Source organism: Carassius carassius, chromosome 29 (genome assembly GCF_963082965.1).
Source record: "Carassius carassius chromosome 29, fCarCar2.1, whole genome shotgun sequence".
Classification (NCBI taxonomy): domain Eukaryota; kingdom Metazoa; phylum Chordata; class Actinopteri; order Cypriniformes; family Cyprinidae; genus Carassius; species Carassius carassius.
The window spans coordinates 3837424-3863729 of NC_081783.1; the positions used below are offsets into that span (position 1 = coordinate 3837424).

General features: G+C 37.2%; 2 protein-coding genes across 2 annotated transcripts in view; one reads left to right on the top strand and one right to left on the bottom strand.

The window, feature by feature from the left end:
• The window catches only part of LOC132109429 (copper transport protein ATOX1-like), a 32969-nt gene extending 17247 nt beyond the window's left edge, over positions 1-15722 (bottom strand). The window contains exon 1 of the mRNA XM_059515487.1: positions 15690-15722. Within this exon, the coding sequence (XP_059371470.1) occupies positions 15690-15694 (5 nt within the window). The 5' untranslated portion in view covers positions 15695-15722. The remainder of the gene's footprint in view (positions 1-15689) is intronic.
• LOC132109428 (proton-coupled amino acid transporter 1-like) overlaps positions 1-26306 on the top strand; it is a 39952-nt gene that overhangs the window by 8767 nt on the left and 4879 nt on the right. The window contains exons 9-11 of the mRNA XM_059515485.1: positions 2990-3088; positions 3186-3352; positions 9875-10044. Of these exons, the coding sequence (XP_059371468.1) occupies positions 2990-3088; positions 3186-3352; positions 9875-10044 (436 nt within the window). The remainder of the gene's footprint in view (positions 1-2989; positions 3089-3185; positions 3353-9874; positions 10045-26306) is intronic.

Consider the following 26306-nt stretch of genomic DNA (forward strand, 5'->3'; position numbering starts at 1 on the left):
TGAGTAAGAGTAAACGAGTATCGGATAAAAAATCTACTCAAGTAGTTAGTTACTAGTTACTTTGGGTCATATATACTGAGCCTATTTTTATTTAGATATATAGATAAAATGTCTGTAATGTATGTGTGCGTGTATAAATGTATATATTTCATCAGCCTTTACTCCAATTTATGTAATTTATTATAAAACCCTGTCTGTTTACTTAAGTTACAGATATAGGTGTCATGCCATAACATATTTTTAATACGACTGACTTTATATTAAATGTGAATTTAACATTGAAAGTTAATGTGATATAAATATTGCTACTAATCTTTCATTGTTCAGAAAGAGAGCAAATAACATTTACATTATTAAAGATAATTTTCACTGACAGTCTAGATTTCAATCACTCTCAGAAACTCCCATTAAAATCACTAAAACTGTTAACACTGTGAAATCAATATCTTAATTAAAGATTCGTACACACATCTGCACTTTGTTGTTTCTGACGAGAGAATTCGCCAGAAAGAGGTATTCAGTCAGCGAGCGAGTGAAGGAAGCACCGGCATTTTATCGATGACTCATCGGAACGCCTCTGATTGGCCAATGCTTTAATAAGCTCAAAAGAATCATGTGTGATTGGTTATAATGCGCAGTGCTGTAAAAACGCGTCTGTCTCTGGCTCAGCGCCAGCAAACAATCACAGATTAGTGATGGGAAGTTCGATTCTTTTCCGCGAACCGGTTCTTTCGGACGGTTCGATTCAATAAACCGGTTGAAAAACCGGTTTACAAGTTCTTTTACGCTCGACGTAATGACGTCATTGGCGATGACGTAATGGCATCACGTTTATCAAACATTCAAATATATAAAGTCAGTAATCATAACTGTAGTCAGTTAAAAACCTCATAATCATGAAAAGTTTAGCTACAATTAAGTTTTGCAACAACGCACCCAAATACAGTAACAGCAATAATGTGCATATGAGGATTTAAGTCTTGAAGATATAAAGTAAATAAATTAGGTGTCATCAGCGCAGAAACCACTATACATAAACAATTGCGATGTATTTGTTATTAAATGAACTTACGTTTCGCCAGATTGTACCTTCATTCAAGCCCTCGGTTTACCCGCGCTCATAACATTAGCACAAAATCAGTTCAGATTCAAATACCAAAAGAATCAGTTCGGTTCAAACGCGCTGCGAGTCAGTCGGCTTCATGGTGAATCACGCATGCGCAGTATCGTCAGCTCCTCTGTTCTCAAAACGGACACGTGCTGCAGTTCAGTAGCCTATAATCAGCTGCTCTACTCGTGTTCATGTTCTGTTTACTACAACCTCAATTTGTGAATGTGTCATCATCATTAGCTATAAATACAGTACACATATTTCATAAATCATCCCTTATTCCTATTAAACATAGAGTCTTTAGAGTTCTTAATTATTGTCCAACTTCCCTGAAACCCCCTCTGGCCTATACATAATCTACAATATACAGATTAGAAACATTCATCTTAAAAAAAAAAAATAATAATAAAAATTTATATAGATCTTTTATCACACTTTCCGAAATACTTTACACGCATGCACAGTAGCATCAGTTCATCGGTTCTCAAATCGGACGCGTCCGAAAGAAACGGTTTTCGGTTCAGTGTACTGGTGATCCGAAAACCGATGCAACCGGTTCTTGACTCGAGAACGAGAATCAGCTCATCGGTTCTCAAATCGGACACGTCCGACAGAAACGATTCTCAGTTCAGTGTACTGGTGATCCTAAAAACCGATGCAACCGGCTCTTGACTCGAGAACGAGAACTGCTCCAGCAGTGGGCGTGTTCGTTCGTCATCTGGCTCGGCTCGGTGTTCATCTTCAGTTCGGTCTACACAGCAGTTCAGTCAGTGTACTGTTTGAGTAAATGTATTACTCCGGGATATTGGTTTATTCTGACTCAGAGGGAGTGTCAGTCACGTTAAAAAAATGTTAACATCTTAAGTAATTTGTGCTATTTTTTGTCTTTTGGAAGCTGCATTCAACTTGACTCCCCTCTGTTATAAGCCACACACGTACAATAAACTAATGTCACAGAGGTATCGTGTACTGTAATCGAATGTAGCCCAAGTTATTACCTGTTAAACAGTAGACAGCACACGCGGTGTTCATCTAATAAGGATCTCCATCGCAAGCAAATAATAGCCTTTGCAGATTTGCTTTCAATTCAGTGCAGTTCCAGCCACCTTTTCAACGCTGCTGATGTTAAACGTTACAACTCTGAGTGAACCACTTCAGACGCTCAGCGCGTGCGGCAGGGAACTGAACGACTCATTCAAACTGATTCATGAACCAATTCACTCGTTTGCCAATTGGTTTGATCACGCCTTTGAACAGAATTGACTCAAAAGAATGAATCATTCGCGAAAGGGCATCGCTCATTGCCCAGAGAAAAGTAGACGGCGCGTTTGGAATAAACTGAAGCATTTATTGCATTAAGATAAAGTAACGAGAGGAGCGTCTCCCATAGTAACGAAGTAAAAGTACATATTTTCCCCAAAAAATTTACTCAAGTAAGAGTATAAAGTACCCATCTTTAAATATACTCCGAAAAGTATTAGTTACCCCAAATGATTACTCCAGTAAATGTAACGAAGTAAATGTAACTCGTTACTACCCACCTCTGCAGATCAGCATATTAGAATGATTTCTGAAGGATCATGTGACACTGAAAACTGGAGTAATGATGCTGAAAATACAGCTTTGCATTACAGGAATAAATTACATTTAAAAAATTCAAACAGAAAACAGCTCTTTTTTTTAAACAGTAGTATTTCACAATATTACTGTTCTACCGTATTTTTAATAGATGCAAAAGGAAAAAGAGAAAATGTAAAATATTAATTGTCTCAGACTTTTTTTGAACTCCACAATACATTAATGTAAACATTTTTTTTCATTCTTTTTAAAATGTTCACCGTGTCACAGACTGTCGGACATTCTTTTTCTTCTTGTCAGAATATCCCATATCCTATCAACCTCCCTCTGGCAGGAAGAGGAATTGACTATCCTCTCTTCTTTGGAACAGCAATTTTTGCCTTTGAGGGAATTGGAGTTGTAAGTTTTGCTCTGATATTATGTTTGTCGCCACAGAAATATTATACAACTGAAAAAAAGTTGAATTTAAATCGCTGTCATACTCGATCTTTATCAGGTGCTACCACTTGAGAATAAGATGCAGAATCCCAGAAACTTCACCACGGTCCTGTATCTGGGCATGGGCATCGTCACCACCCTCTACATCACCCTGGGCACCATCGGCTACATTGGCTTCGGAGAGCATATCCAGGGCAGCATCACATTGAACTTACCGTTGTGCTGGTGAGTGCCATGGCATCTTTAAAGTTGACCTATTATGCCCCCTTTTACAAGATGCAAAATAAGTCTCTGTTGTCCATAGGGCTGGACGATATGGCCAAATTTTATATCACGATATATTTCTTAATTTCGGTCGATACGATATAATTTCGATATCGATATGAACTATATAAAAGCCTCAGAAAAACTGCCAATAACGCCCACAACGGATGTCTGTACCTACAATCTTCTGAGGTTAATTCATTTTAAATTAATTATAAAATTATAAATAAATAATAAATTAAAATTAATTTGCCAAGTCTATGAAACCTCCTCCTATAAAACTACATAATATTTTAGAAATAAAAACGGTACAAATAAATGAACGTTCACCTTTTATTTGTATTTAACCTTTATACAAACAAGAAAAGTGAAATAAACATAAGACTCTCAGACTGACCTTATTAATATATTTATCTTTAAACAATAACAGGCTGATTATATTATTCTTTACACAAAACTTATTGTAACAAAACTTGTTCTTATAAACCAAAGTGCTTCAGCCAGGATAAAAAAAATATGAAAAGTGCTCAGCTGCAGAAAAAAGAGAGAAAAAGAGTGAGCAACAAAAAAAAACACATGTTGCTGGGGCAGGGACATTGTTGAGTGTTGATGACATCCTATGACAGGCTCTAGAGGTTTCTGGCAAGAAATACAAGCTGGTCTACATTATCTGGCTTCAGAGATGCCCTTTTACATGTGACAATGTTGCCACCTGTACTAAAAACCCTCTCAGAGGGGGAGCTTGTGGCCTGAATGCACAAGTAATGTTGTGCCAGTTGACTTACTCTAGGGAAGTTGTTTTGATAAACCTTCCACCAATCCAGAGGATTTGAGTCATTGTCAGCATGTGGAGACAGAAGGTAGTTGCCGAGCTCCCTCTCAACTGCCTGCTGTGCACTCAAGTTTTCTGTGTCAGTAGTAGTGGTGGGCCTGTTTGAAAAAAAGCTAGCCAGAGAACGCTTTGTTTTCTTGGGTGGTACAAAAGTGTCTCTCATGGCTTCTTCTCTGGACTCCTCTTCCCTGACCACAACAGATCTCTCTCCCTTCAGCATCTCCAACACAGCTCTCTCTTTGATGTATTCTCTCTTCTCCTCCTGAGTGTACTGAAGCTTGAATCTTGGGTCAACGAGGCATGCCATGTCAAGTAGATTATCCATGGCTGGGTCATCATATTTTTGGTTAAGAGTGAGTGAGTGAGTGAAGTGACATTCAGCCAAGTATGGTGACCCATACTCAGAATTTGTGCTCTGCATTTAACCCATCCGAAATGCACACACACAGAGCAGTGAACACACACACACACACTGTGAGCACACACCCGGAGCAGTGGGCAGCCATTTATGCTGCGGCGCCCGGGGAGCAGTTGGGGGTTCGATGCCTTGCTCAAGGGCACCTAAGTCGTGGTATTGAAGGTGCCCTTGAGCAAGGCATCGAACCCCTTCACACTTAAGGTATCCCATCACTGTTGTCTTTATGGTCCTGGTGAGCTCTGTGTCATCCTCTGCTTCCTTCAAGATGGAGGTGTTGAAGAGATTCATCACTGGTTTTAGAAATGATACACTGACATAGGATTCACCAGACAAGGCATCAGTGAATTCGAGGAGTGGGCTTAGAGCTGCATCTATAGACTCTAAAACATCCACATCTTGCCAGTTAGGAACCAACGGTCTGGTCTTCTTGTCCTTTGAGAGGACTTCTGTGATGGCCCTTTTCTGCTCCAGAACCCGCTTCACCATTTGTTGATGGGAGCCCCATCTTGTTGGTGTTTCACTGATGAGCTTGTGCTTTGGCAAGTGATACTCCTCCTGAGCAGCTGCAAGGTCCCGTTTCTTCTTCCAGGAGTAGGAGAAGGCAGCCACCACCTTTTTACAGACCCCAATTGCTCTGTCCACCCGCTTGTCTTGGTTAACTTTCTCTGTAGACAGTGAAAAAAAGCAATATATACTTATAATTTGTATTTATATTTTAACTACAGTTTGTCGTTTAATCATATTATTCTTACTGCAAAATTCTTCTGCTTGCATAATTTATTTTTTTTTACTTCACACTTGATTTGGCAAATTAACATATGTAACAATGTTCATATGTTCACATATGTAAACATATGTTCCAATGCCAGTAAAACACCTTTGAATTTAATTGAAAGAATTGCTGTATGTATAATCCATACAAATATGTCTTGAATAAAAATTAAAGGAATAGCCTATAAAATCACTTAAATAGGGGGAATAAAATCACCTAATAAACTACACGGTAAGTATTATAGTTACAACTAAGTACTAATTAAGAACAATGATTTAATATAAACAAAATCAATTAAAGCTGCTGCAGTCCGTAACGTGTGGCGCTCTGCATGCATCTTGTGGAAGAACATTGTAGCCGGAACTACTTCTCTCTGTTTATGTCTATGACGAATCACGCAGGTACTGGGCTACTCCGCAGCAGAGCCGAGCCGAAGTGGTTTAAAATAGTCCGAATATAAACACTTATTATACTGTACCGTAGTGATTCAGGATAAGACAAAAACACTGTTTGGATATTGGATTCATGATGTACTGGCTCATTATATAATTTTTGACCAAAAAGGTTACATGCAGCTTTAACATAACACTACCATTTATATTGCTGTGTATAACTTACCAATAGCAGAGTTCAGTCGATGCCCGAAGCATTGTAGTCTTGTCCATCTGTTCAACTCAGCGGCTTTGATGATATTGGTCCCGCTATCTGTGGTGATGCAGACCTGCCGGTCCTCGCGGAGTCCCCAGGAGGCGAGCGCATCTGCAAGTCCGGCTGCAATTGATTCGCCCGTGTGATCCTCAGGGAAGTAGACCGTCTGAAGGCATAAGCTGACAAGCTTCCAATCTTGATCAATAAAGTGGACTGTCAGGCTCAAGTATGGTTCTGAGGTTCGGCTTGACCACAGGTCAGCTGTGGTCGCGAAATATGACACTGACTTCAGTTGTTCCTCCACCCTTTCCCTAACTTCACCATAAAGTGCAGGGATAGCTGCGCGTGAAAAATATTTTCGCCCAGGGAGCTCGTATCTTGGGTCGATGATTGAAATCATTTTCCTGAAGCCCACGTTTTCCACCGTGGTAAACGGCATCATGTCCTTAGCCAAGAAGTTTGTTACAGCCTTTGTAATGTCTTTATGACGTTTAGACTGTTTGTCATAAGACATGAATGCAGCGATCTGTGTTTGCTGCATGGGTTTCTCTTTTGACACAACTGGTGTTGGGGATGATGATGGTGGTGTGGTTTGAGGGACAGGTTGTTGGCTTAAACTTTTATGGTGCCTCATCTTCTGACTCTCAGAATATTCTATCGGGTGGAACTGCTTCAGATGGTGGAACAGATTTGATGTGTTCCCGCTGCTAGTCGGCACTACTCTCCGGCACATTTTGCAGCACGCTGAAACCTGAAGTTTATCAGATCTCAGATAGCCGAACCACTTCCATACCACTGAATTAGTCTTTCCTCTCTTATCAACCATTTCGTCTGATTTCTCCTCACTTGTGGAAGCTCGTTCAGTCACATTTGTGTTGCGGTCAGGGGCGCTCATTTTGTAGCTAAAATTTGCCGCGTTGGAGATCAGCCTACTACTGCTGTGCTGAGCACTGGTTGCGTGACTCGCGGTGTACGTCATCACGAAAGTAGCCAAACGTCAGTCAGTGACAAATGCTGTTATGTATATTATTATTATATTATATAATATTATATCGAAATATCGAAAATGTGTTTAAAAATCATATCACCGTTATTGAAAAAAAAATATCGCGATATATATTGATATTGAATTATTGTCCAGCCCTAGTTGTCCATAGAGTGTGGCGTTTTAGCTCAAAAAACCCAAAGTTTTCAAGTTGCTGTTTAATATAACACCCACATTTTTGACTCTAGAAGTAACAGATGTTAGAACAAACAAACAGTTTGTTTGTTTCTACCAAAAACTCAGACTTGCTGCACTTTGGTGTAGGGCTGCAACTAACGATTATTTTGATAATCGATTAATCTGTCGATTATTTTTACGATTAATCGGTTTATGTACTTATGTTTTAGTTTTTCCCATTTTTTCCCCAAGTTAATTATTAATAAAGGGTCTTTATCATTCATCATAGATTTTTAAGAGATTTTAACCATTTTGCATTGTCATATCCTCATCAAAAATATACCATAAGTTGTTTTATTATGTGTTAGTGATCCTTTGTCGAACTCTTCTGCAATCAAAACACTGACCCATACTCTAGCAAATTTCACAAGGAGATTTCAAATAATGTTTTCACCATGGCAGTCCTTAGAGCTCCTAAAGTAGTTTAACATCCTGAACAAAGCTTATTAAGGAATCTTTCAGAACATATTTTCAAGAAGAATAAGGATAAAACAGAATAAGATTGCAGTGCGTTGTATTTTATTATTTACTGGGAAACAGCTTTATAGCTTATGCTGTGAAATTGTAAACAATCCTTCGAATAAAGTGCCAATGGCATGAAACCTGAATGGAACTCACAATTTGAGTGAAGTGACATTCAGCCAAGTATGGTGACCCATACTCAGAATTTGTGCTCTGCATTTAACCCATCCGAAATGCACACACACAGAGCAGTGAACACACACTGTGAGCACACACCCGGAGCAGTGGGCAGCCATTTATGCTGCGGCGCCTGGGGAGCAGTTGGGGGTTCGATGCCTTGCTCAAGGGCACCTAAGTCATGGTATTGAAGGTGGAGAGAGAACTGTACATGCACTCCCCCCACCCACAATTCCTGCCGGCCCGGGACTCGAACTCACAACCTTTCGATTGGGAGTCCGACTCTCTAACCATTAGGCCACGACTTCCCTAAAAAGTAAAAAAAAGTAAATTTAAAGTAAAATCCATCAGCGGGTTGTCCAGAAAAAAAAAAAATCGGACACGCACAAAAAACCTGCTGTGTGAAAAAGAGCAGTGAATACTTAGAAAAAAAGCATTTCAAATATCTTTAAACATTTACCTCTCTCATTCAGTCATAATTAGGCTGCAAGACTGAATTATGAACTGGTAAACGACAAACTGATCACAGAACATGCTTGTACAGCTTTAAATGTTAACTGTTAAAAAGCAATGTTATCAGCTTTTACGACTAAACATTTGCAAACAACATTGTACTGGAGAATCTGCACGAATAAAAGTCTTAGGGGCCGTTCACATATCGTGCCTAAAAACGCATGGAAAACGCTAGGCGCACCGCTTTCTCCTCCTTTCCAAAGCGCTCGGGCAGTTGCGCCCCTGAGGCGTCTGCCTTTGCTAAGCAACCATGACGTGCTCTCTCCTTGAAGACGCGGAAATTTCAGCAAAGGATAAATGGATTTGCAGCTCTAAAAATCGCTTGCAGTAGCTCTGCTACTAAATTTATTTCAAAATGCAAATCCATATACAGCTATGATCAGCTATTCCTTCATCTTGGCTGAGCTTTTAACGTTGTTACGGGAAAGGATGAAGCTGATTATTTAGTTCTTGTCACATGACCCGCGGTGCGCTTGCCGCATTCTGAAAAGTTGAAATGTTTTTAACTCGATGCGGTGCGGATGCGCCCAATTGTATCGGAAAAACGGGCGCGTCGCGACAGCGTCGCTTCCATTATGAGCCTACATTGGAAATAACGAACATGAGCGCACAAAAGACGCGATATGTGAACGGCCCCTTAAACAGTTCAGTAGTGCAGAGTTTACAGGTTAATCTTCTTTTTTGAAGGCTCAAAGTAAAGTACTCCCACATCCCGCTGAATGCTGCAGAGACGCTGTTCGGGAAGCACGTGACATAAAACGCGGCCAGCTATTGACTATTCACTACTTCTCCTGTTGTACTGGCTGAGTAAAACCTCCGGTGGCTCATTACTGCCACACTTTGGTCACCGCAGATTTGAAATATGCACGAAATGAGCCGCTTACGGCAAATAAGTTATTTAGCAACGAAACGATGACTAAATTAGTAGACAACTATTTTAATAATCGATTTTAATCGATTAAATCGATTCGTTGTTTCAGCTCTACTTTGGTGTACTAGAGCTTGGAAACTGAAGGCAGCTGATTTCCGATGCTTTGAGGCTTATTCACTTCAGGCGAATACAAAGCAAACTTTTTGAACCGGTCACTAAACCCAGGTGACAAAATAGCTGACTGAAACTGGGAACAGATCCAAATACTTCCAATGACATCTCTGTTCCCTGCTGACAAACTCATGTGCAGAGGAGAAACTGTAGATTCCATGCAAACTCACAGAAGTGTCAGTCTTGTGTTTCTATTAGTGAGTTTAGTGACTGATGTGTAACTCCAGAGACAATGCTCTTTCATGATTTTTGAAGAGACCAGCTATACCTGTACGATGCTTTCATTTGTCATTACACTTCTCATATTTTACATTTACTCCTGATTAGAAAGACTAGCTGATATTTTATGATCAGTTTGACATCAGTGGCTGCAGTCTAATATCTGTCTGTTCTGTAGGTTATATCAGACCGTGAAGCTGCTGTACTCTTTTGGGATCTACATCACGTATGCGCTGCAGTTCTACGTGTCAGCAGAGATCCTGATCCCGCCGGCGGTGGCTCGCTGTGGTCCCAGATGGGCGTTGATGGTGGATCTAGGCATCCGCACGGCTCTCGTAGGCCTCACATGTAAGTGGTGCTGCAACACAACACCTTCAAGAGTTAGTTCACCCAAAAATGAAAAATTAGCCCTTGTTTTACTCACCCTCAAAGCATCTTATGTCTATATAACTTTCTTCTTTCAGACGAATCCAATGGAAGTTATATTTAAAACTATGCTTTCTCTTCCAATTGAAGTACAGTAGGTGGGTGTTTTTTTTTTCAACAGTCCAGAAGACTTCAAATAAAGCATATTATATATCCATAATAAAAAAAGGTAAGAGAATAGATGCATTTTTATTATAAATATATTTAAAAGTTAAATATGTGCAGCGCACGCATCGGTGATTAGTGACGAATTCGGAGAGAGAACAAAAAAAAAAGCCAGTCTAGATTTAGAAGCACAAAACAAGGATTTGTAAAGAAAATTGTCAGAGGATTTTGATATAAGCCAAGAGGAGACTGGTTTGCCTTTGATGAAACTTTGCTTCCTTTACTCCTGTAAACAAACTCGTGAGTATAGCATATTTTACAGGCGTGTGCATGACACAAACGTCCAACATCATCTGTCTGAACGGCTTGCACATATGACAGATAGCGGAAGTGAGAGAAAAGTGTTTATTACATTTCAAATATGGAAATATTTTTTCCAAATCGCATCAATTCACTACAGGAGGGCAGAGCCATGTGAGGCACCTTTTATTATGGATGGATGTGCTTAATTTGACTACTTTTGGACTTTTGGAGTGGAAAAAAAACACCCATCTACTCCCATTCTAAAGCTTGGAAGAGGAAGGATAATTTTTAATATAACTCCAATTGGATTCATCTGAAAGAAGAAAGACATATACACCCAGGATGCCTTGAGGGTAAGTAAAACATGGGCAGTTTTTCATTTTTGGGTGAACTAACCCTTTAAAATAACTCCAGCAGTCTTTCATTTAAAACCATCAGCCGTTGATCCACTTGCGTCAAAAGTCAGGAGCGTTTTCAACGGCTCATTCGCTTGTGAATGCGTTCATGCTCAAGGTTGTTCAGCTACTTCACAGAGCATTTGTCATTGTTAGAAGTCTGTTTTTACCTTTTGTCACTTTATCTGAAACAAACCAGACCTTGAACACAACAGCGAATGTTTTCTGCGTGTGAAACCGTGCGATTGATATTTTTATGGGGTGGGTGGGTAGTGAACATGAACGTGTGCCTCTTTATCTGTAAATCAAGGAAATCATGCCTTCTTTTTTTTTGTAATAGTTGTGAATGGCTCACGTGCTCAACCAGATCACTCTACTTACAGGACAACATCCACATCCTGCAGATTTAAACATCTTTTTAGAAATATTGATTTCCTTTCATACCTGAGGTTGTTCATTCCTGTTTGACACATGAGGAGTGATCTCACATGAGCAGCAGCGGATCGTGTTTCTTCACTAGGAGGCAGTCTTGAACACTCCTTCATCTTGTTAACACAGCTTTCACTTATATTTAATCTTAATATACTTTACTTAGTCTAGGGTATCACATGATGCACCTTACTGCTAGGTTTCATTTTCATAATTTACCCAACATTCCCTACACCACTTTTTTTCTTTTTCTTTTTCTTTTTTGAGGGAAACCTTTGTGAAAAACATTCAATAATATATATTTAAAAATATGAAAACATGCACAAATCCTTTAGATGATAGATTATTGTTATATAATTCTTATACTCACCGAGACTGCATTTGTTTAATTAAAAAAATACTTAAAACAGTAATGTTACTGCAATTTAATAATAATTTAATAATAATATTTTACTGCGCTATTATTCCCGTCATGGCTAAGCTAAATTTCATGGAATATAAATATAAAACTGATCAGTTTTACTCACAATTAAGTTTTTATCTCACAATTATTATTATTTATTCTTTTTAAGAATTTTGTGATGTAAACTTTAACCTTACATATTAATAGCGCACAATTATGACTTTTTTTTAAATGTTAAAATGCATTTTATTTGTTGTTTTGTTTGATTTTGGGGGTACAATATGACCCATCCATTATCTGACAATGAGTAAAATGCATGAACAAAATATTTGTTAATGGATTAAAAAGGACTGTATGAAGAATTGGAGAAATCGATATGCTCCCAGTGTTTCTGTGTTGTGGCTCCTGTCGACCTAGTTGCTTTGAACTGGTTTAAAGCAGAAACATTAAAGCAGTATTTCCAGGGACCATTTTATTGCTCATGTTAAAGGCTTTCAAGCAAAATTGTCGGCATTGTGGTGTTGGCATGGAGTCGGATGTGCAGCTGCGATGTTTTATTTGGTTATTAGTTAAATTGAGCATTGTAAACTTTTTTTTTTTTTGCAAACTCCCATGTGATAACGTCAAAGGCGACATGGGTGGCAGGGGCCTGAAGAGATGTGCCTTTAATTTTTAAATCTGCCAAGGCATTGTGCTTGATGTTTTTATATGCCTTTTTGAGAATAGAAGTGAATGAAAATGTCATGTGATGCAGTAGATGTGATGTGAAGTATAATGCATTTTTATCTCCTCACCTGATTGGTTCTTCATGCATGACCCAGTATGAACACATATGTGTTAGTATTAGATATTATTTAGCAGAATGAAGAAAACTGACTTCGGGTGACTCACCCTCAAGTTGTTCAACTTGTACGAGTTTCTTTGTTCTGTTGAACACAAAAGGAGATATTTTAAAGAATATTTGTAACCAAGCAGATGACGGTAGCCATTGACTCCTATAGTATAGAAAAAGCACTATGGAAGTCAATGGCTGCCGTCAACTGTTTGTTTGCCAACATTCTTCAAAATAACGTCTTTTGTGTTCAGCAGAATCAATACAGGTTTGGAACAACTTGAAGGTTAGTGACAGAATTTTTATTTTTAGGTGAACAATCCCTTTATGCCTTTATTCTTTCATAGAAACATATGGCTCTATGTGCTACACTTTTAATAAAAGCGCTAACAATTAAAAAAAGGAAGATGCTGACAGTTCACAGTGAGTCAAGGTGTTCAAGTTTATCTCAAATAAAATGGCAAGAATAAAATCCTTTGTTGTTATTCATTGCTTAAAGCACAAAACTGAGAGTGCATAACAATCCAAGGCAAGCTGCCTTAACAATGAGACTTTGGCTTGAAAAGGTAAAATTGTAACAAAAAGTGTAGTTCAATCTTTCTTTTGCACCCATAATCACTGGAAGAAAAGTTATGAAGCAGGAATGTTCAATAGCACCCAGCTGTTGTTTATAGGTTATTACATTATAAAAAATAATACTCATTTTATTCCAATCCAGCCTCAAGTAATATCTCATTTTTTGGTTTCAAATATGCATTAAATCGAACAACCCAAAGACTGAATAAACTAGCAGCCAAAAATAGTTTCACCGTGTTAAAATCAGGGTTGTGATTTAGCAGATCAATTACAGGGTGTAAAGCCTGTGATTGTGTGTGAGCTTTCTGAATATTAATCACACGGGATTCGAGTCTCTGAGGTGAAAATGCTGTCGAAGCACCTTCATTGTTCATAACGCCCTGCGTTACAGATGCGCATGTCCAGGAGTACTTAATCAAAGCTGGTGCCCACCGCAATCTGCAATCATCTCGCCCTCCATTTGAATGCCACTGACTTTGGATCAAAGCTGTGGAGCCAACAAATACATTTGTGCTTAATACAGTTAAATTGACAGTCCTTCCTGTCACAGCTGTCATAATGTGTGATTACCTCTGAAAAAAAAACCTTACAGTACTTGAGAAGCAAACTTGCATACAATTTTAAACAAAAGAGCAACAATCAATAAATTGGGGGGGGGGGGGTAAACTTAATACAGGATATGATGTATACATCGTCACAAGTACCAATATGCAAATTTTGCCTTAAGGATGTTTAGATTATTGAAATTTATTAAAGTAATTACACTTTTTTCTTGGTTACATCTGCCATATTTTGAACTTTGTCATTGCAACAACCCCTCAATACTTCATTCAGTCTTTGTGTTTTCCAACTTCTGTCCTTAGTTTGCAGTTTCGCTGGAAGTTTTCAGTCCATTGGGATGATCTCAGTGTAAGCACAGAATGGAGTACAGCGCTCTTCTGTCTGCTCCGCAATTTACATCAATATTCACTCTGTAGCATTACTCTTAACGCGGTTCCTTCCTTGTTTAATTCTGAATCCAGAATCAAACACTGCAGACTCTGCACGTTGCCTCGTTGAGGGCAGACAGGATGTGGTTGAAAGTACCTTTGTCTTGGAGATGAAGAGAGACCAAGAGTGTGCAGCATATGACATGTGATTCGAAGATCTCCAGAGAGAAGCTAGAGGGCCTCATCTAGTGTGTAGAGCTGAGGCTCTTCTTCCTCCTCGTATGATCACAAGTGTATGCAGAATCCATCAAAGGCCAGCAGTGGCAGAGAATAACGTCAGAAGACAAGAACACTGAGTTTGGCAAGAGGACAGATCCTTTATGCCTTAGAGTACTGTTTGTGCAAAAGAATGACATCACTTCAAAAAGAGGGATCGGTTACAGAACATACACACGTACACTTGCCAGAAACACATCAACATACAAAATCCAGATATGTAGGTGAGAGTGGGTTAGTTGTTCCAGTTGAAAGTTGTCACAGGGGCTTTATTATTTGTCACTTGTTTAAGAAGAATAGTTCAGCCAAAAATTAAAAGTTGTTGACAATTTACCTTAGTCAGATTATCCAAGATATAGATGAGTTTGTTTCTGCATCATGTTTGGAGATGTTTAGCATTAAATCACTTGCTCACCAATGGATCATCTGCCGTGAATGGGTGCCGTCAGAATATGGGAGTCCAAACAGCTGGTAAAAACATCACAAGTAATCCACTAGTTAACATCTTGTGTTACAAATATGTGTATGCCTCACAAATCATAGTCATAGGCTACAGGTTTGGGACGACAACTGAGAAATTTCAATTTTGGGTGAACTATTCTTTTAACAATACAGTTCATGTTTAAATGCAAGATTTTAGGAAACTGGTTTGTTGAGTTGAAACGCTGCAGAAATGGGATATATTTCTCATCTGTAGAGTGTAAAATCCCAATTCACTCGAAAAATCATCTGACACAAACTGATAAAGTTTATTTTGCATGATGTATCAGTTCTTATTCATTCATGAGACGTTGCACAGTTTGTCTGTGTTGTGATATTCTTTTTAAACAAGTGTAATTGCTTCAGTGTTTCCAATAATCCTCATTTTGGACCGTCAAGGAACTGTTCCTGTCTGATCTGATGTTTTAATCTCCTTTTTTTGCCATTTTTCAGGCTCTAATGTTGTGGTTTGATTTCAAAACAGACTTCAAAGGAAAGCTTACCAATACATAAAAGCTTTTCAAATGCTGCTTTCCTCTTTTCTCCTAATTCCTCTTTTAAACTCTATCATTCTTTACGATTTGATTTAATTGACATGCAAATTCAAAGGAAAAGTGTGTTTTTTTTTTAACATTTCCGTGAGAGTAAGTGACATCAAGACCGATACTTCGAGTCAGTAGCTAAGGGAAGCGATCTCCTGAATGAGAGCAGTTGCTGAATGTGGATGTTAAGGGCAGCCAGCAGCGTTTATATTGTCCATTCGTCTCTCTTACCGTGGAATAGTTTGGCACTGTATTTCAGTTGGGACTGATGGATTCTTTTCGAAGGCTAATTGACATGTCATGATCGATTAGATTTTCTCTAAGAGCTAATTAACCTCTTGGGGCTTGTGTAGGTATTGATTTAGAATTAATTCATTAATTCGCATTCTTTAAATCGATGATTTCTGATTGGTTGTCAGCCTGTTTTTTTGTGAAAATGATTCCAACATTATTGTTCCTGTGTGATGTTGTTACCATAGACTTCCTGTTTTCAAAGAATTGGTACAATTAAAACTTTATATTTATTGTCTTTGGTGTTAACAGCTCCTTAGTCTATTTCTAATATCCGTGTAACTCAAGTCTTTTTTGGCAATTGATCTTATGAATTCTGTGATGATCAGTTTGTTTCTTTCACTCAAGCATTGCATCCTGTTTAATAAAATATCATATATCTGTATAATAGTATAATATCAAAACTTGGTTAAATAAGATTTTGAAATGTTTTTGGAAGTAGTCTCTTATTCTTAGCAAGGCTGCATTTATTTGACAAAATACAGAAAAATTTGTAATATAATTAAACATTTTAAGTAATTGTTTTATATTTGCTGCTATAGAAACATTTCTTATAATTAGCATTGTTGATAACAGTTTAGTTTCCTTTTTTTAATAAAGTTCAGAAGACCAGTATTTATTTAAAATGGAAACTCTTTTGTAACATTATTTTTTTCTTTTTATACTGTTACTTTGAACAATTTGACACATTCTTGCAAAAAAAAAATATATATATAAATAAATAAAATAAAAATAACTCTGACCTTCTTAATGGTAGTGTACCTCCTGTTTGGCAAACTTTTAAAATTTTTGCCATTTGGTAAATAATCAAGTTATAAACAGCAAAGTTTAAGTGCAGATTTTTACTTTAACATGACCTTTTTCTTTATTGAAACATTTCTTTAAACTACAACACAAGCATATTAATTTTTGTAGAGTTACAGAGATCATTATGTACTTCATAAGACAAATGGCCCCAGATGTGAGGTTGCATTAACTTTTGGCACATTTGTCTCCCGTGCCCAGCGAAACAGACCAAAGAAAACTAAGAAATTAATATTTCCCTCTCCTCATATGGCCTCTTTCTGAAAGATTGAAACTGTCGATCAACTGGTTAACTTCAGAAACTAATGAGAGCTTCTCAAGGTTTTTTGATGTTGAGGCTGGGCAGGATCCTCTGGGCTGTGGCTGGTGTGTCAGCAGGGACTGTGTAGTTGTATCTCTCCAGATGAATGAGTAAATAGATCTGCGCCTCCCTCCATCACCCCAGCTGTATACTGTACTTAGATGAACCCCAAAGGCCGTGGAAAGTGCACAGCAGGAGATGGACAAAAAAAGTAGTGCATGTTCATCAAGTCGCTGCTAAGAAGTCAATCCCGTTTAAAGCTATCAGATTGTGATGAAACCACGGCCATGATGTGCTTCATCTGTGTTCGGCAGCGTCTCCGCTGAAGGATACTTGATCCGACTGCTGTTATAAAACATGCAGCAGTTATGGGGTGGTTCTTGAAATCACGAAACCTTTTAAGAACATCAGTCACTCAACAGAAACAGACATGTGCATCATAAAGATAAGGCTATCATCCATCCTCTCAAAGTCACTAAGAAGCAAGCTTCTGCTATATTTAAAGCAATATGTTGGGAACATTAGATGAATGTAGCGTTTGGCCTGCCCTTTGGCTCATGATCAAAGACTTGGTTTTGGAAAGTGTTTTTCATGTTTCAGAATAATGAGGTCTTATGAACAGGACAACAACTTTCTTCTGTTTTCAGCCTTATTAATGTTTTTATGTTATTGAGGTTGAAGAAAAGAGCGGAGTGTGTAGACGTCAGATCAAGCAACAAAAATATTATGAAGGGTAAACACACTGTTACCAAAACTGAGCCACAGGTGTGCTGTCCTATTGCCAACATCCTCACTGAAGCAGCCTCATAATTTAAATGAAATGCTGTACACAAGCTGCAATTTGTGTGAAACATACAGTAGGCTTAAAAGAATCGCTCACCCCCAAATATGAATGTACTCACCCTTTATCCCATCCAAGACGTAGATTGTTTCTTCATCAGAACAGATTTGAAATGTAGCATTACATCACTTGCTCACCCATGGATCCTCTGCGGTGGAGTTAATGATGACAGATTGCTAAGTTTTAGGTGAACTATCCTATGGACTCAAATTCCCGTCTGATGTATTGCAGTCATGGATAAAAAAAAAATATTAAGCATGAAACCAAAATATAAAGACACAAGTAAAAATACATTGCACAAAAATTAATATTAATATCACAGATCTAAAATGTATACATTTTGTGGAATATATTTTTACTTACGTTTTTTAATTTTGATTTCACGCTTGTTATTTTTTTGTCCTCGACTGCAATTCATTAGGCCGAAATATGATCCCATACTATTCCTATGATGATAATAAGGATTTAGAACAAAGCCACTGAGTATGTTGCATTTAAAACTTAACTTTACGTGGTCTGAAAAATTATGCATTCATCTGATTTATTTTAGCATGTGATTGTCAAAACATGCATGTCACAGTGTGTTTCACTGTGTTTGGAAGGAATGTATAGAGCATAAAGTGTCCTGGTTTGATAACAGCAGATATGCCGAAGCCAAAACAGAAAGTTAAATCCCAAGAACTCTCTCTGTCATGAAGTTTAATATCTGATGTTTAAAATAACCAAGACATTTGAGAGATATTGTCCTGCGGCAGCCAAGTGTGCCAGTGAAATAGACCATAAAAATAAGAGATGAATAATGAATAAAAATGGATCAAGGACTCCTTTTTTTTTTTTTTTTTTTTTGATGTAAAGCTATTGTTATGACATTGTCAGCATGTAATTAGTGCGTCACATGCTATAAACCTACAAAAAACAAGTTTCTTAAATGTTAAAGGGAACAAAACTAAATCTTCTCATATATGTCAGCATGCATGCTCATGCGACTTGAGATGTGACATTATTGTTTCTGTCTAGTCCTTGCAAGCACTTAGTATGCATGTGGCAGGCACATACAAGTTACTCTGTTAAAATACATGCTCCATCCATACTGTGATATATGCCATCTGCAATACTCCTGTTCAAATCCTACCTGTACAAATCGTGCTATACTAGATGATGACTAATTCACAGCAACACAGCTCTTCAGAGTTCGAAATCCTTTCTGTCTTTAATGCTGTTTAAAGGCATTGTGCATTCAAACAGCGCCGTAAGAGCTTAGCATTCTGAGTAGTTTCATTCTGTAAGTGTCACAGTATTGTGTCTTGCTTTGATATATTGAGGCGAGGAAGCTGTCTGTCTTTCATTTGTTTAAGAATCTCTTCTGCCGGAATCATGTTTGGATGAATTAAGTGCAGAAAGTTCTTCTGTTGGCTTTGCGTTTTCCCATTGGGGGAATTTGTCCTGAAGAAAGCCGTGGGAATGAAGTGGGTGTGTGACACATAGAAACTAGAAATTAACACATTTTATACTTATTATAAAGCCTCCGTTTTCACAGTGGAGTGCCTGTTTGAAATCAGCTTCACAGACAAGCACATCAAAACTGGGCAAAGATGAGAGCGGGATTACTGTGTTTCCAAGGGTGCGAGGGTGCCCGTGTTCGCTCTTAATGGAAAGTGGAATGGACAGTGCGTGAGCCCCCTCTGGTCCTGTACTTTTTCCTGGAGTGCAGTGCTATAGCTGACAGCACGCTGACACATGAGCACCAGGGCATTCTGACTGCGCCGTGTTCCTCTGCTTTACCTCAGGAGCTGCTGAAATTGACCTCCCGCAGCCCCAGGGAGGCTCCAAACCTGCTTGCTTCGGTCCTGCTGAAACAAAAGCAGACACCTGAACCATGCGGCTCCAAAGGTCTTTGAAAATGCCATCCAGTAAAGAGTGAAGGTCTTCAGAACTACTTTCATGGACTCGCGTGATGACTTGCTCTCTGCTCACGTGACGATCTGACCTTTGATCATTTATACAGACCCACTTATCCTGACCTTTTACTGTATATATTTGACCTTAACATTTTTCACCTGTTAAGTGAGGGATACTGTACAGTCATACGGTTATTATCGTGGCTACACAATTTGGAGGGAAAAACCTATTTTAAGAGTAAGAATAATGATGAGCATTTGTGGTTGTGAATACAGTATTATACAGTACGAAAGAAAAGAAATGCATCAACCATGTGTGGATGTGTACTCTTAGACCTATTCTAAAGCCATGATTGGTTGGTGTTAAGTAAAGCAAATGTGAAGAGTAAGTATGAGGCACTGATGAATTAGTGTGGCATTTTGATTGTTTAGAAAAGGAAATCAAGATACTTCCTGTTAGGTTTTTGTGTGTTACACAGAGAATTGTGTGTTGTGCTTTGCAAAAAGTGTTTTATGAAATTGAGTTAAAGGCTGAGAATTAGTGTATGGTTTTACAGATTTGGTGTGTGGTTCGGGTGTTTGAGTGTCATGATTCAGAAACTGTCACAAGTAAAGATCTTGTGTGTAAGCAGTTGAAAAAATGTATATAGTTTACTTGTTTCCTTCAACCAAAAAACAAAGCAAACAAACAATTTTTTGGTAATTGGTAACCACAAATTATCCACTGTTTAGTCACTTCAAATAATATATATATATATATATATATATATATATATATATATATATATATATATATATATATATAATTTTGTTGTTGTTATTGTTTTTGTTGTGGTAATTAAAACAAACCTAAGGGAACAACAGCCTTTAAAATGCATTATTTAAAAGCAATGAGGCAATAATGATTTGATTGGTTGATTGATCGATTGATTGATAATCATGTGATTTTATTGAATTACACTGTTAAAATACATAATGTAATACATAAACTGTTTATGTACATCACATATTATTACAAATGCCAAATCCTACAATTATAAATTTGTAATTAATAAAGTTTAATATCAACTTAATTTTTGTACTTTTATATTTTTTTATGTTCTCTTTGGACCTCTATAGTAGGTGTTTTTTTTTTTTCATAATATTTTGGGGAGGGGTCACAACCATACAGTTCTGCTTAGGGTACTGTATAAGCCCCTTCTTTAAAGTAAACCTATGGGAGTTTTCATCAGGCGTAAATTGCTATGCATTTGCTAAGATAAAAAGGGTCATTTGAGAGCTGTGACCTAGCGGTTATTGCATGTGTTCCAGGAAGTTGAGCCTGGATGCTCGGTGTCACCTCCTAAAAACTTCACCCTCTTTATCCTATACTTTACAAATGTTATTTTTCTGCTAACCAAAAAGTCTTAAAAAGATAAAAACCACAATATTCTTAAATTGCAGCTTAATTTAAAGGTTAAATTAAGTTGCGATGTTAAAATCTGCCTAAACTTGTCCAAATAAATGACATGCATGAGCATTAGTTTTAGTCCTCACATGCTGGCTGCTGAGCATATGAGGCTTATTTTGATGATAAATATTTAGATTCTCTAAACTTATTCTAATCATAGATTTTCACATGTGCATTGATGAGATTGTACTATACATACAGATCTATGATTGTGTACCTGAAGTATTTGTGGAGCTAAAATGCAACTCATAATTTCATTTATAATGACATTATAGTCTCAGCTTCATTATCGCCTCTCATTCTGACCATAGTGCCTTAAAAGAGACTGAAACACTATGTTTCAAGACTAATACCACTTTGTTTATGACACTAACTGTCCTAGACATTGTAATGAGGCGTTATGTTGTGTTTCATCCCACCTTTTGAAGGCTCTTTTATCCCAAACAACATATTCCATGTGCTTCTGACAGTTTAATAGTTGCTCTTTTGAAATGCTGCTGAGAAATAAATAGCTGCTCTGTGACTGATATGTCTGAGATGAACTTATTCATTTTGTATAATGACCACTGACAACAGGCCTTCTAACTGGACTGAAAGGATTCACTGGGAACATCTCAGTGGACTTGTTACTGACAATATGCATGTATTTATTTTTGCAAGAATGGGCAAAGGCCTTGACATACATTTTCCTCACACTAGAATGATCTTTTTGTGCATCCAGTCTGTAATAACGTAATGAGCGATGGTTTATTTGCCTTTGATGCATAATATAGAACAACACGATTTCTATAAAATGTTAATCTGACATCTAATGTGACGCGTAAGCAGTCTGTCATCCGGCTTTCATACTTTCATATACTTTCATTAAAGAGAAAGTTGCATCCAACAACAGCTGCTTACTGTTTGTGATCTTCAGACAACAGATATTTATAAATGGAGTTCAATTTTTGGGGATATTTTGTCCATGGAGATTCACATGCATACTTTTCATTGACGCAAACATTTATTACTGCTCAAATACTGGCCGCTGCATACGTCTCCTGACAATGAATCCATGATGAGCCTCTATTTATATTTCAAACAGTCGTTGTCTGACAGTCAAGAATTGTTCACAAGGGAATAATGGGTAATTTGTCACAGCGTCTGCACTCCCCTCTGTAGTTTTGTCACAGTCCGCCTCTAGAAATCTTCACATGGCAGAAGGGGATTTGCCCTGTGTGCCAATGCAGATTGGATTGTTATTAAATGATCTCACTTGTGTGGTCCGAACACGCAGACACTTTCAAAGCTTGAAATAAACAAATTAGCCTGGCCATTTCTCAACTTCTACAAACCAATGTTCTGCTAATCAGAGCCGGGAATGTTTTGAAAAGAAGGCGAAAGGCTTAATGTGGACTCCCTCGCTCTGACCCAGAGCTGACTTTGGTCTGCTGGTGTCTCTAAATGCTGGGAAGTGCAGATATGCCTCTATGTCTTCTGTGTTTACAACGGTGAAATGCGTCCCTGAGGTTCACTGCGTCCCTGAGGTTCACTGCGTTTGGTAATTAAGCGACTAAGGGTGTGTAACATTTATATAGCCCTGAATATTGTTGCCTTGAGCTCTTTCCTGCTCCTGTCGTGTCATTTTGTATTGTAATTGCAACAAAAAGCCAGGGATCTCGTAATGTTACCACCAAGACTAGTCCTCGCCAGACAGGCATCTCACCTCCTCTAAATGTGCTCACGAGTATAAAGGAAATAATTGGCTGGGTGGAGACATCCTAAAGCATTGATACTCTCGATAATGATGTTGAAGTGAATCAATTCTGTTTTCAACTAATGCATCAGCTAGAGATATTTTACATGAAATAAAGGCAAAGCTACCTAAAACTGGACATTTATAATGTGTTTATGTATAAGTCCATTTAAAATTAAGTTGCTTTAAGACGGATAATTTTCTAGAATAAATACATGCCAATTTTCTATTAATAAATGCTAAAAATTATAAATATTATTTTTAAAGAAATAAAAACCTCTATTAAATGCATTCAGTTGATCAAAAGTGACAGTTAAAACGTACATATTTATTTTCATGCAACATGTGACACTGAAGACTAAAGTGGTGATGCTGAAAAATATGTAAAGGTATTTAAAAATTGTATTTCATAATATTACAGTATTTTTGATTTAAAAAAAAAAAACTGCCTGAGTGAACATTAAAAACATTAAAAAAGAATCTTACTAATCCCAATCTTAGTGTAATTCATAATTATATTATTAGTAATCTAATAATTTGCAGTTTAGGCCTTAAAATGTAATAAATGTTGGTTTTTAAATATATTAAATGTTATAATTGCTCATTCATCCTAAGGAACGTTAAAAAAAAACCTAATAGCATTATCTGTATGGTATCAGTGATTTAGGACGTGATAACAGATGAACAAATGATATTTAAATAGCATCATTTATATTATTTCACTTATAACGTCAATTTTATTTTTAAACATTGAGTCACCTAATATTATGCAGTATGCTGTGAAAAAGTGTTCACTTAATTTGTATAAGCAACTAAGCTTATGAAACAGAAGAAATACAGAATTATGGCAGGTTACACGTGCATTCACTTGTTACTCAGCAAGAGTAAAAGTCTTGTCTGCTTATGCCGTTTTAAACCATATAGCAAATGTTCTTGATATACACTGGATCTGATAATGACTTTCATACTGTGCTGAGCCTGTAAAACCATGCTCTGGGATTAGATATGATTCATTTGACACCTTTTTTGCTTGACACTTTGAGAGTTTCTCTTCTGTACATAAATCAATTTGCCTCGAGTCACAGTTGGGGATGTGCCTGACGTCCAGTTAATGAGCGCGAGGGACGGGTCTGTCTGATCAAATGTCATCTTTCTCTGCACTCATTTCAGTGTACATTGATGATCCAAAGGTTCATAATGTTTTTAAAGAAGTCTCTTACGCTCATCAACACCGGATTATTTGATCAGAAAAATTCAGTGTTACATGATCACTTTCAGAAACGTTGTAATATGATGATTTTCTTATCAATGTTGGAAAGTTTTTTTGATGCTTAATATTTGGAATCTGTGATGCTTTTTTCAGCATTCTTTAACTTTTCTAACAAAGTCTTTATTGTCTGTCTTTAATATCATCTATATTGAAGACTGGAGTAATATAGCTGAAAATTCAGCTTTGCATCACAGGATTCAATTTAATTTTAAAGTACATAAAAATAGAAAATTATTAGTTTAAATTGGAATAATATTGCACAATATTAAGTTGTTGTTTTTGTTTTGAAGGTTGTCTGTATTTTGATCAAGTAAATGAAGCATTGATGAGCATAAGCAACTTCTCTAAAAAACACAAAAATGTTGATGAACAGCAGTGTATTTTGTGAAGGATGGTTTGTTTAGGATGTGACACCAGTGTCGCAGGACTGTGAACGTGGCCGGTTGATGGCAGCTGTCTGCGATAAAGCACTGGCCTTGTTCTCTGAAATTTGGGAAAGGACATGAATTACTTTTAAAACTGAGCAGAAACGTGAGGACGTGGCGTTAGATCTCCAGCTGATGTCTAAAACCTGCTCTGTGAAGTCTTTCAGGCCAAAGGATGACAACTGCAAACTAACATAGACAAAATGTCAGAGGAGCTCAAACCTCTTCAGATACTTTTTATCTGTATTAGCATTTCCGTTACAGTTTTGTGCAGAACTTTGGTGATGTTTTTATAAATGTTGATTTAAAAAAATGACAGCGTTTCCATTAACCAGTGTTATGTGAGTAAAATGTAACCATTTGCCTCTCGCCATAATTCATGGCAACTGATTTTGGTTGGATTTTGATGGATTTTGGCTATATTTATTCAAAGGATTCATTTGCGTGTATCTTTAAAGAAGCAGCACAGAGAGCCACTTCAGAAACAGGCTGCTCATATAAACACAAGCATCGACTAGATTTAGCTTCAGAGCAACACTGTGACACAGACATGTGCATTGTAAATAGTCTTAAGCATTAATGGTAGGGAAAGCCTCTTACTGGAGTGCGGCCATGTATGAAGTGTTTCTTGGAGGTTATAGTACATTAAAGAATGATCATATGACTTTTTACATGCACCATGTGACCTGTAAATACTAAAAAAAAAAAAAAAAAGTTTCCATTGCAGTTTTGTGAATTATTACTTTTTCATATTGCCTGAAAAAACCTCTTAAACTTTTGTTTGTGATTATTCTTTTTTTATATAAATATAAAATTGATGCATTTCCATTACGCATATTTTCAATTCGCAATTTGCGCAATTTGAAGGGTAATGGAAATGGAAATGCACAATTGAGAGTTTACAATAACAAATAGTAAAACAAATAATGTTATATATATATATGATGGTTTTCAGATGGTTTTGAAAACTTTTATACCATTCTCAAGAAAAGTTTTCAATTTAATGACTCAAAATTTAATGTGGTGTAACCATCAAGTAAAACTTAATAACATGCTTTTCTTACACCTTGAATTGTTTTGAGTCTACACATCTTATTCTTTCTCTTGAATTTTTTTAAGCAAACATCAAATAATTATTGACTCATAAATATCATACGTTTTGGGGGGTTGTACCACATGATATTTGACAACCTCAACTAACCTGGCCATGTTCTCATATATTTCACGGCACTTTTGACCTTGGCACACAGTCAAGATGTAACTTCCACTTTTATTTAATTATTTGTTGGTTTTCTTGTTGGTTGCACCGCATTACTTTTATTTGAGCAGACAAATGGTTCTCAAATATCAGAATTTTTATAATCTTTTTTTTTTAAGGAAATCAATATAAAAGATTCTGCTAAACAATTATGAAAAAGTTTGGCATAATTAAGTTTTCTATTACAATGAGGATTTGTTCTTTTTCTTTATGATGTCAAAACTCTGAATTATTCGACCTTATTTTCTTAATAATAATTCAGAAATGAAAAAAAACATGCTTATAGTAGAGCTTTATTCAAGTAATTGTAATTGCATTTGTTTCTGAATAAAACAATTAGCACCATGTCATTGACTCATACAATAGTCTTTCTGTAATGTGTGTCTAATCTTTCTGCAAATTCATGCTTGCCATCATCACAGTGAGCCACATATGAGTGTGGAGCACTCACAGACGCCTGTACAATTTAGTTTACTGGAAGAGCTGTGCTTAGTAGGATCCATCAATTGATCCAGCACATGTCCTTTAATGTGAATTTACTTTGCAATAGCTTTTAAAGCCTTGTTCTGCTCTCGGTCCCCAAGGGGAATCTGTCACCTGTGTCTGCTTTGAAGATTTGAGCTGCAGACACCAACCAGATT